Source organism: Lutra lutra, chromosome 3 (assembly GCF_902655055.1).
Source record: "Lutra lutra chromosome 3, mLutLut1.2, whole genome shotgun sequence".
NCBI lineage: Eukaryota > Metazoa > Chordata > Mammalia > Carnivora > Mustelidae > Lutra > Lutra lutra.
This window is the reverse complement of record NC_062280.1, coordinates 138,638,903-138,654,938: the sequence shown is the minus strand read 5'-3', so window position 1 is coordinate 138,654,938 and position 16,036 is coordinate 138,638,903. Positions and strand designations below refer to the sequence as shown.

At 34.1% G+C, this 16,036-nt stretch overlaps 1 protein-coding gene across 5 annotated transcripts in view; it reads right to left on the bottom strand.

Moving 5' to 3' along the window:
- The window catches only part of INTS6 (integrator complex subunit 6), a 93,089-nt gene that overhangs the window by 19,659 nt on the left and 57,394 nt on the right, over nt 1–16,036 (bottom strand). For all 5 annotated transcript variants that reach the window (XM_047723330.1, XM_047723331.1, XM_047723333.1 and 2 more), the window contains 5 exons: nt 10,663–10,788; nt 9,099–9,253; nt 3,183–3,335; nt 2,923–3,055; nt 1,485–1,579 (listed from right to left, as the gene is read on the bottom strand). In XM_047723330.1, coding sequence (XP_047579286.1) covers nt 1,485–1,579; nt 2,923–3,055; nt 3,183–3,335; nt 9,099–9,253; nt 10,663–10,788 — 662 coding nt within the window. The remainder of the gene's footprint in view (nt 1–1,484; nt 1,580–2,922; nt 3,056–3,182; nt 3,336–9,098; nt 9,254–10,662; nt 10,789–16,036) is intronic.

The window sequence follows — 16,036 nt, the reverse complement described above, 5'->3', positions numbered from 1 at the left end:
AGAAAAGGATGAGAGCCATTCACTGACATCAGAAAGTTTATAAGCACTGGTGTCAAACTGCAATCAAATCCCAGCTCTGATATTTAAAATCCATGTAGCTTTGCCTAAATCCTGCAGGTTGCTATGAAACGTAAATGAGTCGTCAACATATGTAAGAGTTCATATTCCGTGTTCCTTCCTTTTCACTCTTACATGGCAGGCACTATGTGCTAGACACACAACTTATCTCTTACAACTCTAAAATATGATTTTCAAAGCTCAAGAAATTAATGCTTTTAGTAGAGACCATTTAGAAAGATTAGTTATTGTCAAATGCTATAGTATTAAAAGTAAAAATTAATTAAAAGTAAAAATAATGGTTAAAAGTGCTTTTAACACTGGTCTCCTTAAGAAGTTACTTTTCATACAATAGATAATGCATTTAATAATATATACATTACTGGTCTTACCTACTATGATACATGAGGTGTTAAGTACAGGTGACCTCTGAACCGAGCAAGAGGTCTAGAAGTGCCGTGAGGGCTAGAAGTGCCGACCCCACACAATCGAACATCCGTGTACAACTTTTGACTCCCCCAAAACTTAACGATTAATAGCCTGCTATTGACTGGAAGCCTAGTAACACCATTAATTTTTGTATGTAATATGTATTATATATATACTATATTCTCACAATAACCTAGGTTTTTCTTGATAATTTTAATATTTATAGGCTATATGCTTCATCTGCGACTTTTCCAATATGCCAAAAATCTCAAAAAAAAATCTCCCTTTATATCTATCGGAAAAAATTCACATATAAGCGAACCCATGCACGTCAAACCTGTGTTGTTCAAGGGTCAACTGTAATCACAAAGTTATGGTTCTAAAAATGTATGATTCTCTGAAAATTGATACTTATCTACCTAAAAACACGTTTCTGGAGACATAGGGAATAAAGCAACAAAAATTATTCTGTACCCTTAAAGAAAAATAGTTATAAAACTGCAATTTAACAAGGGTGTACAACAATTGGAGCTATTCTAAAAGCCAAGCTGCCTGGGATTAAATTCTAGTCTCCCACACATTAGCTATGTAGCCTTGGACAAATTATTTAATCGGTTAGTACCTTAGTTTCCTCATCTGTGAAACAGAAATGATAATTTCTACCTCATAGGGTTACTATATAAATTAAATGAGGTTAATAGAACATTGTATCAAAAACTAATGAGGTTAATAAATGTAAAATGCTTAGCATAATATCAGGCCTAATGTATGCATTACATATACGTTATCATGATCATTACTGTCATCATCATGCAAATCACTGAAAACTTTCTTTTCCATTACATCTGCTTTGGTCATTGACATTGGTCAATGTTCACAACATTTGCATATTCTGTACATTCTATAATAGCAACAAATAAGTTTTAATACCTACAGTAAACCATAACCATAATGTAAAATTTTATAACAAGTTCTATTTTTAACAATAACATTCTTACCCCAAGATAGTAGGGAGGCATTGTCTTCAAATAACTTTCAAACGACTGTCTCCATTTCAATGTTGGTTTTGCTTTATGTACTTTAAACAAGTCATCTATAAATGTATAATGTGAACAAACTATCATCATCAATTGTTTTCACACATGAAAATCAAGTCAAATACATTTCATTTTTAAAGTCCCCTTTCTTATTTGTAAGACAGTAACATCAGACATCAAGTTTTTAACAAAATTGAAAGGGGCACAATTTTTAGTTCTGCCATTTTGAGTAGTAATACCATTTTTTTGAGTGTTTTAAATTTTTTATTTTTTATAAACATATATTTTTATCCCCAGGGGTACAGGTCTGTGAATCATCAGGTTTATACACTTCACAGCACTCACCATAGCACATACCTTCCCCAATGTCCAAAATCCCACCCCACTCTCTCAAACTCCCTCCCTGCAGCAACCCTCAGTTTGTTTTGTGAGATATGGAGTAATACTATTTTAAACATAAAAAGATGCCAGTTGGGCACCTGGGTGGCTCAGTGGGTTAAAGCCTCGGCCTTCAGCTCAGGTCATGATCTCAGGGTCCCAGGATCAAGCCCCACATCAGGCTCTCTGTTCAGCAGCGAGCCTGCTTCCCCCCTCTCACTCTGCCTGCCTCTCTGCCTACTTGGGATCTCTCTCTCTCTCTCAAATAAATAAATAAAATCTTTAAAAAAAAAAAAAAAGATGCCAATCATGTGTTTCATGTAACAGTATTTCATGTAACAATAAAGGCAGAATCAGAAAATACACAAGAAAATCTATATACTATCTACATTTAGACACAAAATAGATTTGAGGACAGAAGCAAAGTATGCACAATATTTTCTATAAAATATACCTAATATTTTGACTATAACTTAAATCTGATGTGGTTCCATGGAGGAAAATTAGTCTTCTCCAATAGTACTGCTCAAAAATTATAGCCAGAGGATCCCCAGAAACTAACTTTAGGTTTTTATTACAATGTTTTAGAATAAATTCATTCATTTAGAAAAATATTTGCCAAATGAAAATTAAAATACAGGTAAATTCTTAGAAAGAAAATACACTCAGATTTATAAATATATGCTTCTACAAAATGTCTTGTTCACCAAATACAAAGCCTATGTATTACCAATTCTAACCATGTAAGAAATTAACTTGCAGAAAACTTAGAATATTAAAACACAGTATCTTCAACAATTTATAGAACCAAAGGTGTTTTGACAATGACTTTCAATTTACCACAGACATACACAGGTTGCTTTAAAACCATCTTGGATAGTAGGTTCAATATTTCAGAGTTAAAAACAGTTCCATTAATTTTCACAAGACATGAGAACTTACAAAGGGATGTTCCCAAACTCTGTTTTAAGGAAAATTTGTATGTATGCTGAGCCACAGAAAACAGAACAAGAATACTTACCTAAAAGAGGAAGAAGGACTGGGTAATTGTAAGGCATCACAAATAAGTTGACACAGTTCAGTGCTGTACTGGCTTTCAAGTAACCAAAGGGATGACCAAGTTCACTATATTTTGCACTATTGCTCACATATACCTGTTAAAAGGGAGTGGTAAAGGCAACATATTTAATGACCTTTACAAAATGTTTTATAAATCACTGATTCAATTTAACTTTTTAAAAGAACATTCAACTTTTAAGTCACTATAGTTTTTTGGCTCACCTGCCAACATGTTTGAGGAGATTTCCTTTCCAAGATAAATTGAGTCAGTGGTGAAGGTTCCAACTCGTATTTGTCAAAAGGCAATTTGTCAATAACCATTGGTTCACAGTCTGTACAGGAAAACTTCACTACCGGGTGAGACGTGCGAGGTGGCTGGAGGGGAAAGTCTTATTATTACTATTCACACAAAATGCAAGAAACAAACTAATTTTCAGTATTCCTCACTATCAGAATTTACTCATTTCCTCGATTTTGCTAGTTAAAGAGTTTAATTTACTACTGAAAGCACTATTAAAGCTGAAAGAAAATACTTAAAATGTAATGCTGAAATTTTACATTCACAAGAAAAAGCCAAAGCATTTTTAAAATATACACAGAATAAAAATCTTTTTAGATCTTAAAATTTATCAGGAAAGTGCAAAATTTTGGAATTAAGTAAGTAATCATTAATTGTTACATCTAAGAAATAACTAATACAGAAACCTTCCTAAGTTCTCAGTTGTGGCAATTTAATTTCTTGTAATGGAGTAGTAACTTCCAAACTGATTACATACCTTATTTAGTAAAAGGTTTTGAATACACAATATATTAGGACATATATACATTTATTTATAAATTATTTGTAAGTTAATTTATAGGTATATAATAAAATATATAACAAAATAATATTAAAAATAGGAGAAAAAGATAAACATAAATAGAAATTCTAATTTCTAATGTTTTCCTTTGGTTATTCCTGTGTTACATACATACTACTTTGGACAACCTGATCTAAAGATACAAAAAACACAGTAACGTAAGGGAGAGAAAAAAGGCATGTTAATCTATTCCCAGCTCTCCCCTCCCAATAGCCTCCTTCCTAAAAATCTGATTGAAGACTGATGAAGGAAATAAGAGCTATGAAGAAATAATTTGAAATTTTGCTTCTATAAAAGGCTCTTATTACTTCATTACTACCTATACCCTAGTGGCTCTCAAATCCAGTGTTGAGACCAAATCTCCCTCATTTCTTTTATGCTTCATCTGTCTACTAGATAGAACCAGAATCTTCTATAAATCCCTCCAACACGTTATTATGCAATTCATTATTTCTCCCCCAAACTACAAAACCCGTTTTAAAAACCTAGGTGTTGGGGCACCTGGGTGGCTCTGTTAAGCATCTGCCTTCGGCTCAGGTCATGATCTCAAGAGTCCTGGAATGGGGCCCCGCATCAGGCCCTCTCCTCAGGGAGTCTGCTTCTCCCTCTGCCCTTCACCCTGCTCGTGCACGCTCACTCGCGCGCGATCCCTCTCTCTCGCTCTCTCAAATAAATAAATAAAATCTTTAAAAATAAAAACAACCTACGTGTTATCCTTAATATCTCCTCCTTATCCTCATTATTTAACTGTCACAAAGAGCCAGATAAAATCCCACAAATTCTAAGCTAGTAGGCAGAACACATAAACTTGGCAGGTGCTCAGTATTTAGTTACTGCCTTCTGTCAATAAATTCTCATCTCTAAAAATTTCTATCTTCTATTTCTTAGTACTCTAATTTATGCCTTCATCATTTCTCAGACTAGACTAGTACAACTGCTTATTTTTAATTAACCTAATTAGCTCCCTCCAATCAATCCCATAGCCACAAAATATAAATATGATCATGTAATTTCCCTATCTAAAATTATTTGGTAAAAGCAGCAACGAATCACCTAAAAATAGGACCCAGACTCTTTTTTTTTTAAATATACAAAGATCCTTGATGATCCGGTCCCTATCTCTTTCAACCACCACACCATGTATACCCTGTGCTCCAGCCATGCCTAACCACTTGCAGTTATCCAAGTAGATCAGCATCTTTTCTTGCCCCTGGTTTCGCGTTATCCCTGGCTGCTCTATCATTTTCTCCCTTGCATATTACAAACAAACAAAGTTTTAAAGTCTGAACTGGCAAGTAAGACATCTAAGAGATTTCCTCCCTGGCACCCTTTCTTGCCCTGTACTCCAATTACATACAGGCAGTTAGGCACCACCTCCTCTGGGCTCTGCTCCATGCACCTAGTACAGTCAGCACACTGTTCTGTATTATGTTTACTAGTCTGATCTTCCTGTGGAATGGTTAAGATTTCAGAAGGGAAGCACCATGTTTTACTCCATATTGTGCTCCTTCACTTCATATGTACCTGACACCTATCTTATTGAAACAGTCCATGAAACTCAATTTTATTTTATTTTATTTTATTTTTAAAGATTTTATTTATTTATTTGACAGAGAGAGATCACAAGTAGACGGAGAGGCAGGCAGAGAGAGAGAGAGAGAGGGAAGCAGGCTTCCTGCTGAGCAGAGAGCCCGATGTGGGACTCGATCCCAGGACCCTGAGATCATGACCTGAGCCGAAGGCAGCGGCTTAACCCACTGAGCCACCCAGGCGCCCTCAATTTTATTTTTGAATGAAAATACTGAGGGGGAAAATGTGTACTAGCAGGAGAGGATGTCTTCTAGAACTTGGCAAAGAAAATTTTGCATTTATGACTTCATTTAATCCCCCAAACAATTTCATGAGATAGCGGTTATCTCCATTTAACTGATGGGAAATTGAGTGGAGAAGATAGCTGACCAAAACACAGCTAATAACTGGTGGAGCCATGATCTAATAAATTCAGAACCAGTCTCTTAACAAATCACATTTAATTTCAGTATCAATACATCTTATTTGAATACTATTATTTATAAAAACTTCATTTCCCCTCTAATATTCTTCAGTTAACTTTGCCAGTTCTTTCCAATATTGTCTCTTTCTTATGATTCTCTCTTCAATCATCTTAATTCATTCTCTTAAAATCTCTTACATGAATCCTAGCAATAGCCGTCTAGATAACCTGCTTACCATCCAACTCATCTCCTAATTCTGCTGCAGATGAAAACAACCGGATTAAATTTCCTAAAGCAGCACTCTTTTAAAAACATCTTCACCTATTCTGTGAACCCCACTGAAGTGAGAAAAGCTCAAATCCCCTAACCTTACATTTAAAGTCATGAGCCAATTGGTTTATGTAATACTCTCAATGTCCCACACACATGTTATGATCCACCTATACTCAGCTATTTCTCTTCCTCTAAATACACTTTACTCATTTTGACTTCCACACTTGTTTTTTTAGGATTTTATTTATTTACTTGACAGAGAAACAGAGAGAGAGCACAAGCAGGGAGAACAGCAGGGAGAGGAAGAAGCAGGTTTCTCACTAAGCAGGAAGCCCAGTGCGGGGCTTGATGCCAGGATCCCAGGACCACCACCCAAGCCAAAAGCTGACATCTAACTGACTGAGCCACCCAGAAGCCCTCATATTCTTTCCTCCCCCAACTGAAATCCCACACTTCAAAATCTAACAATTTGCAACAGACCACTAGAGCAATATTAACAGATAATGCCTGTGACACTGGTTTTAGATTTCCTTCTATTAGGACTCAACAAGTACTACACATACTCCTATAGGTGTTAAAATACAACAGAATGAACAACCAACAAGACAATATTTCATATAAATAAGGTATCTGTTCTATAAAAGGTAAAAGGGCTCCAGAAGAGAAAGTAAAATGACTAAAGAAATTAAGAGCTTCTCTAGAAAGGCCAGATTTTAAAAACTATGATGATACAATCAGAAAAAAGAAAAGGAATAAAAGAACACTTCCTATAAAACCTTAATTTCACATACCACTTCACTAAATCCCTAATAAAGAGAGGAAATATGTATAGAGTACAAATAAATAAATATTGCCCTGAAGAGGTGATATAGGTTTAAAGGTTTCAACTCAGTGCACTACAGGTGGGAATGCAAACTGGTACAGCCACTTTGGAAAACGGTATGGAGGTTCCTCAAAAAGTTAAAGATAGAACTCCTCTACCATGCAGCAATCACATGGGTATTTATCCAAAGAATACAAAAACACTAATTCTAAGGGATACATGCACTCCTATGTTTGCAGCAGCATTATTTATAATAGCCAAGACACAGAAGTAGTCCTAGTGCCCATCGATTAATGAATGGATAAAGAAGATATGGTATATGTATATTATAACGGAATATTATTCAGTCATAAAATGAAATCTTGCCATGTGAATAACATGGAAGTAGCTAAGAGTGAATGCTGAGCAAAGTAAGTCATTCAGAGAAAGACAAATACCACATGATTTCACCCATATGTGGAATTTAAGAAACAAAACAAATGAACAAAGGGGAAAACGAGAAAGAGAATACAAGAAACACTCTTTAACTACAGAGAACACACTGACGGCCAGAGGGGAGGTGGGTGAGGGGATGGGTGAAATAGGTGATGGGGATTAAAGAGTGCAGTTTTGTGATCAGCACTGGATGTTGTATGGACGTGTTAAATCACTATATCCTATACCTGAAATTAATATAATACCATATGTTTACTGGAATTAAAATAAAAACAAAAATAATAATGAAAAAAAGTTTCAGAAAGGTTTCAGTTTAATTAAAAAATGGTATCTGCATGAAACTTTATTAAAACTGCTTCATGGAGGGACGCCTGGGTGGCTCAGTTGGTTGGACGACTGCCTTCGGCTCAGGTCGTGATCCTGGAGTCCTGGGATCGAGTCCCACATCGGGCTCCCAGCTCCACGGGGAGTCTGCTTCTCCCTCTGACCTTCTCCTCGCTCATGCTCTCTCTCACTGTCTCTCTCTCAAATAAATAAATAAAAATCTTAAAAAAAAAAAAAAAAAAAAAAAAAACTGCTTCATGGAGGGTGCCTGGGTGGTTCAGTGGGTTAAAACCTCTGCTTCGGCTCGGGTCATGGTCCCAGGGTCCTGGGATCGAGCTCCGCATCAAGCTCTCTGCTCAGGAGGGAGCCTGCTTCCCTTCCTCTCTCTGACTGCCTCTCTGCCTACTTGTAATCTCTCTCTGTCTACTTGTAATCTCTGTCAAATAAATAAATAAAATCTTTAAAAAAAAAAAAAACTGCTTCATGGATCTCTGAAATATGATTATTATCTTCTAAAGGTAATAGCAAAAGAACTACTAACATGTTCTCCCACAAAGTATCCCTAGATACTAGAAACTAGAAAAAAAAGCTCATATACTACAAAAAAAGCTATTCTGAAAAAAGTGTATTAATATCATTGGCTAGATATTAATTTGCATGAATTTACCCTTTACTGTAAGAACCATAGAGTGAATACTGTTAATTCACAATGATCATTCAATAAACCTCACAATTTCTAAAAATGATTCATATAAACAAGACCAGAAAGTCATTTCTACTTAAAAACTTCCAGAATGAAAACACTGGATATAACCTAAAACCATGAAGTCAACATAAATTTCTAAGACTATATCCTAAAAGATTATAAACAATTGGAATTATTTTCTAAACTTTCATTTAAATTCTAAATTGTATCCTAGAGACAAATCCTTATGTTACATTAATATTTAGAGACCAAAGAGAAACTCTTCTTACATTATGATTCTGCACCCAAATGCCAATAATAAAAACATAAACATAACAGATTCTAAAGGAGGGGGCACCTGGGTGGCTCAGTGGGTTAAGCGTCTGCCTTCGGCTCAGGTCATGATCCCAGCCCTACATGGGGCTCTCTGCTCAGCAGGGAACCTGCTTATCCCTCTCTCTCTCTCTCTCTGCCTGACTCTCTGCCTACTTGTGATCTCTCTCTCTGTCAGATAAAGAAATAAATTCTTAAAAAACAAAAATAGATTCTAAAGGAAACCAACACCTTTTTTCTATTACTTCATAATGAATGATACAGTATACTAAATCATGTAATATCTTACCAGAGCACTTTGAATATCTAATTCCTGTAAATTAGCCACATCCTTGGTAACAGTACTTAAAACTACTATGAAAAGCAGTTAAACGGTGACTAATACAAAGTCACGGTCATTTTGGTACTTACTAGTGTTGGAGAATTCTGATCTGGCCAAAAAGATTCTGGAACAGGCCAATGACCTATAGGAACCCCAGTTTTAGGATTTGGTCTGACATATATGAGTTTGTGACAGCTATGCCAAGGCTGTGATCCAAAAGGTCTTGATATATCTGGCTGCCCATCTATAGCAAAGAAATTAAGACAAAGAAAGTATGTATCATTAAGGAAAAAAAGCCATAAAAAGTTAAATTATATCCATTGTTACTTAACCTAGTAAAAATGTCCGAGTCTTGCTCAATTCTGAATTTTCCTGTTTCTTTTGAATGGTTCTACTATCATGACAACTTAACACCTAGATTAAAATTCACGAAACAGTAAAGGCTATAAATTCCAACTATGAATTCAACAGTTGAAAGGAGGTCCCACAGTATCCTTTACTTGCCAGTTCAGAATAAGTAAAACCTACTTTATGGTAGATACTTGTTTAATGAATGGTATGTTTTCCCTATTATTAGATGATAGGGGCAAAAACCCAATCTCTTCGTCATCCAATGGCTAAGTAAATACTAGGTAAATATTGCTAAATTAAGATTTCTTTAAAATCATTTTTAACTAAAGCCTAAATAACAAAAAAAATTTAATATGCAAATCAAACTCGAGGTATCTACCTTCAATCTAAAATAATTCTAGCAAAACAGCAACTGTCTTCAACAGTTTATTAAACATTTACTTGGTGCCTAACTCTAAGCCAAATATTAAAATAATTTAAAAATAAATACATTCTGTGTCTAAGAGTCATATAAAGAAGCTTTTTTTTTTTTAAAGACACAGTGACACAATTTATATAACTTCGCCATTTTCTGTTCCTTCCCTATTATACCCCTCTGAGAGTAACCAGTTTTTTTTCCTTATGACCTTTCTGTTCTCCCAATTTACCCACTCAATGGATCACCTCTGCCAAGTGTCATTAATGACTCTGTAATTTTGTTATAAGCTATGCCATACTACACAGAGGATCACAGATATAAGCTGTCCATTGGTTCTAGTGTAACTCCTTATACCCTCTAGCTAATATAAATAGTTCATGATCACAGAATATTAAAATAAAGTCAGGTGGAACTTAACTAGAATAGAATCCAGCTTAATGGCAAAGGCTGGTTCCTCTTTTTTGTAACCACACAAACCATTTGTTTTTGACCAGACTGATCCTTAGAAAAAATGTAGCTAAGGAATTAAACACCTAGGATTGAACATTCTTGTTCAATTAAGGAACACAAGATAAACACATATATTGGAGAGAGGCAAAGCGGTCTTTTTTTTAAAAAAAAGGAAGTATGAGGCTGCTAATCCGTAAATGCCTAATAAGGTTTTTGACTCCTATATGATTATGAACAATCAGTATAAAAAAGTGATGCTAGTGAACCACTATCAGTTTATCTTCACTTTCCTGTTTAATCTTCCCTCTTTACCAATAGCCATTTTGACATCTTAATAATTTGACCTTGTCAATCTTAAAGCCAAATCATAGTAATTTTTCAGTTCTAGTTCAATAATAAAGTTTAGAATGTCTATAAGAAAAGTACAATAATACCTTCTACAGGTGAAGGATCTGGTCCTGCTTTTTCAAAGTTTATTACCACCCCACTTTGCACTTTCTGCACCAAAGACTCCAGACACTGATTAAGCATTCTTGGAGAACATACAGAGTATGAGCGGCCTGAGATAAAAAGAATAAAGTTAGTTGCAGAAATTTCTACCTTTAGCAAGCCAGAACCCAAGCCAGTTGGGTTTCTGACACTATTAACAAAAGTTCAATGGCAAAGTTTGACTTTATTTCATTATCTTATGGAAAAATGAAAAAAAAATAGTCATTTTCAATCAACTAACAATTCCATCTTATGACAGTATGTACAATTTTTCTTCTAAATGTAGATACACAGAAAACAGAAATTTGGTCTGAAAAAACAATAATGAAAAAAACCACATTATACATATACTTATATATGTATATTATATAAAATATAACTTAAAATACATACATAAAATTATCTTCAACTATTACCCAGTATATCTTTAATACATATACCTAACATCTAATAACTAACCTTCAAGATCTTACTCCTAATAAATGAAAGTATTATCACTATGAGTAATGCTAAGCACATGGTAGATACTCAATTATTTAATTGGAAATTAATTAATTAATTAGAAATTACTGCATATTTGACATATTTGCACTTTAAGATAGATGATAGCATGTGCTTTTCCTGAATTTCCTTTGGGAAATTAAACCTATCTTAAATGAATTTTCCTTTTGTATATTTTAACCTATGGAATTTTTAGTACAGAGCAATAAAATGCTAGTGGTTAAAAAAACATACTAGTGAAAAGATCTCTTAAACAGGGATTTTCCATAAATGTATCTAGACCTGTGCTGTCCCCTACTGTAATCACTGACCATGTATGGCTACTGAGATGGCTAGTCCATCTAATGGCTAGTCCAAATTGAAACGTATAATAACTATAAAATATATAACTTATTTTGTAACATTCATACAAAAAATATAAACTATTTCAATAATTTTTAAATGTCAGTTTCATGTTGAAATACTTTGTACTTACTGACTTAAAAGATACTGAGGTTAGTTTCACCTTTTTAATGTGACTACTATGATAATTATAATTATGTATGTAACTTGTATCATATTTCTATCACATGTGCTGATCCAAACCAATGCTGAGAACTTTCACAACTAAAACAGTCTAATCAAACATCTTAACAATGTTATTTGCAATAAGCTCAATATGGAAAAGTCCTACATTTTTTTTCTGATTTTACCAATTATTTCAAAACACAGCTATGTATCATTATATTTGACATATCAAATTACTAATATCAGTTTATACCCGACATGTGATTTATTAAAGGCTACTCAGAATAGAAAACATTAGGCAGTAGAGTGATTCAAATCGACCATCAGCTATACTTAGAAAAACAAGTATCAGATAACAAACAACCTACCTGTATACAATAATAGTAGTCATAATCATAAAAATACCTACCAATTATTGAATGTCTACATGCCTGGCACTATTCAAACCACTTTATCATATTAATTTATTTAATCCTAGCAACAAATGTATGGCTTACTTTCTCCAGGTTATAAATAAGAAAACTAAAGCATGGAGAGGTTAATTTATCCAAGTTAATACGCCCAAGATTCAAACCTTTACAGGACATTAGAAACTTTAATCTGGGTATACTTTGTTCCCTGGAAATCATGATGTTAATTTGAAATCAGTATTTAAAACAGAATGCCTATATGGAATCATACTTATTTGAAAGAATTGATAAATTAAACTATTTTTTCTGAGTCACAATACATATAAAGATTGATCATCTTGATACACAAAGTATCTAGAAGATTATATAAAGGTTGAATTATCTTATTTCTTGAAATTAAAGCATATTCCCAAGAAGTCATTAAAAACCAAAAAATTTGAAAGTATAAAATTGTAGCAATTCTCTCTGCTCCTCTATCCTGTCATCATCAATGATTAGGAAATCAATCATCAATTGATTAGGAAAATAGGAGTATAGCAGTTATAATCTTAGTATAAAAAAGAATTACAAAGATGCTTTATAAAAACTAAAGAAAAAGTTGATAAACTTGAGTCACTTAAATAATAAATATCCATTCTTTTGAAGGTAAAGAGTAAATAGCAAATTTTGCCATTTTTACAAAGTAAACCTATACCCTATTTCTTTTATTCTCTCAATCAAAACTCATCCCTTATAATGTACAACTCTCTGTATTGAAGCACAGTTTCTAAAATCATGGCTTGCAAGCACACACTTTCAAGTCAAGGAGCTGACTTACTTACTATTATGTAGAGTCCACAAAAAAATCAAACTAAATACAGTGAATCTAAAGGCAGAAGTGGAAAAAAAAAATTCCCACAGAAGTATACTACACCAGCATTTTAGTAAAATGGAGAAGCAGCAAAAAGAATATTTGTAATAAACCGGGCAACAATCCTTATAGAGGCTAAGAAAGTTAAATGTATTTGCTCTAGATGTCTTACAATTCTTATAAAGTACTTTTTATCTTCAGGACTTCCACCATCATATCAATTAGGCATTTTTTGCTTTGATATCCCTGCACCTCCTTCAAACCTGCTTCTCCCCAGTGTCCCCATCTCAGTCCAGGTCACAGCCATTCATCTCCAGTATTCAGGCCAAGTGAGTCATCTAAGAATCATCCTTGATTCATTCTGCTCTCATTGCCCTCATCCTCAAGTTTTCCCTTGCATCAGACCACCTCTCACCATCCCCCCAAATCCAACACTTTAAACCAAAGGGCTATCATCGCTTACTAGCCTTTCTGCCTCTATTCTTGCTACTTTACAGTAGTCTATCCAGCACCTGAAGTGATCGTTCAGAAAAAGAAACAGATGTCACCCCCTAGAAAAAGCCCTCCAATGGTTCCTCATCACACTTGGAAAATAAAAAATATTTATTACAGCCTAAAAGGCTATTCAATATTCAACCTTCACCTACTGCTCTAAACCTATTACCTTCTACTCCTCCCTTATGTAAGCCCCAGCCATATCAGCCTTCCTATTGCTCACAAAAATATATAGGGTGTTCCTTCCCTTACTATTTTCTTTGCATAGATCTTCCTATAGTTTACTCCATTATTCAGATCTCTGCTTGTATGTTAAGAAGACTTACTGTGTTAAGAAGACTTACTTGTATGTTAAGAAGACTTATTGTCATGTCACAATATGCACAAATACCAAATCATTATGATATACACCTCCAACTAATATGTTTTAGGTCAGTTCCACCACAATAAAGACTCAGTAAACATAATGTAACAATGATTTTAGGGGGATTAGTATTTTTAAGACACAACTAAAAATGATTAAGCCCTATTAAAACAAGAGGCCTTAACTTCAGTATTAGAGGTATAGAATTTATAAAAGAATAAATGTTTTATTTCTTTAAACAAATATGATAATCTCCAAGGATAAGGAACACATTGATTCAAACCAGTATAGTTCAAACTTTTAGGTTCATGTTTTTAAAAAAAATCACCTCCTCAAAGACCTTCCAAGAATATTCATTCTCTGCCTCAAGTTACTCTCTACATCCTTACCCTGCTTCTTGCTTAAAGTAGCACTCTCTAAAATACTACTACTTATTCATTTTATGATTTTATCTGTCACATAGTCCAAAAAGTGATCTTTGTTTATTGTTCCTGCTGTTATTTCCAGCATTAAAAACAGTTACATAGAATGGATACTCACTAATTACCTAATAAAAGAAAAATGCTTACAATGACAATTTTACAATATTTTTAGAGTATACCTAGAAAACATAACAACTTATTAATGATTGTGACAACACAGGCATTTTTCTTTCCAACTTTTCCTTAGTGACATAAATTATTCTATAATGGGAAAAATAAATGTACACACACATTAAGTTAAAAAATGCACATGAATTGTTAGTAGAGATTACTTATTTGGAAAGTGCAATGCCAGTGGATATTAGCTTTCCTGTTTTTTCTATTTTTCTAGTGTTTTATCCTCAAAACTTTCTTTAGGAAACAGTCTTAAAATAATAAAAAAGAACATATTATTCAGATCTGTGAAAAGGTGAGTGGCATTTGAACAGCTTCTCAATATTCTTACAGCAAGAGCAAGAAAGAGTCAAATAAACCACTACATCAAGGAGAGATTCAGGATGTGTATTTGGGGGAGCTTCCTGATTTCTTGACCAAAGTTTCTGGGTGATTGAAAGATATTACCAAGGGTCACTTCAGAATCTTCTCCTCTGGAGATGTTCCTTTCCAAGAATAAACAAAATAGCTTTAGTACATTCCTGCCCAAAGACAAGGGTATTAACCACTACATGATGTCTCAGGTTCACTGCAGACCCTCTCTGATTATACCACTCACTTCATTTCCCACTCGGAATATTCTTGATCCTAGAAGCAAAAGTTATAGCACATATTGTCCCATAACTTTATCATAATTCTGAGTTCAAACTAAGCATATATAATAAAAAAATTTTCAAGGCAAGAGTGTAAATAAATTACAACTTCAAGGCCTTCCATCCGTTAATAAAAACCCTAAAGCTTAAAAAAAAAAAAAAAAAAAAATCAGGATTTTTAGCAAGTGGGTCCGTCCAAGCCTGAAAACTAAAATTTTCTGAATACAAATGTGAATCTACCCACAGAAACAATGAGGACTGTCACTGAAAAATACCATTCATGCACAAGGAAACAAGGAATTGTTAACAGTGGATTTTCAAATTTAGATAGATAGCTTTTCCCTTTAAAAATATATGTATATACCTTTTTTAAGTAAACTGTTAAGGAATTACAAGGAATTACAAGAGTACCAGAAAGTACTTCTATAAATACGAACATTTAATAATGTGAAAAATAACCTCTTAACTTATTTACTTCATATACTTGTGTAGGGTACCCTTTCTGTCTGAGAATTTTAGAAGAAAGGCACCTAAAATATCAATTGAACCTTAGATTCTCCTTTAACTTATGAGGCTGTCTATCATGGAATCTCAATAAGGAGCACTGCCTGTGTCTAGAGACTAAGGCCACCGGTCCCTGACACAGGTGAAATAGTGGTATGTCACATTTGGACATTGAGTGAGTACTAAATTAAATTCATTAGGTGAAAACTAAAATGCTCCGTGAAAGCAAGAATACCACTGCCTGTCATATCCACTACTGCAGTCTTAAAGCATAGAACAGTGCTTGAACACAGACACAGACACTCAATACATAGCCGTATGAATTTAACCCATCTGCTGACCAATTCCACATTACAGAAGTTCTGAGTCTATTCACATATTCTTTTTCCAGAGTATCCTTATTGTTCACTTAACATAGTGACTACCTGAACTAGCTGCATAAGACCTCACTACCTGTTCC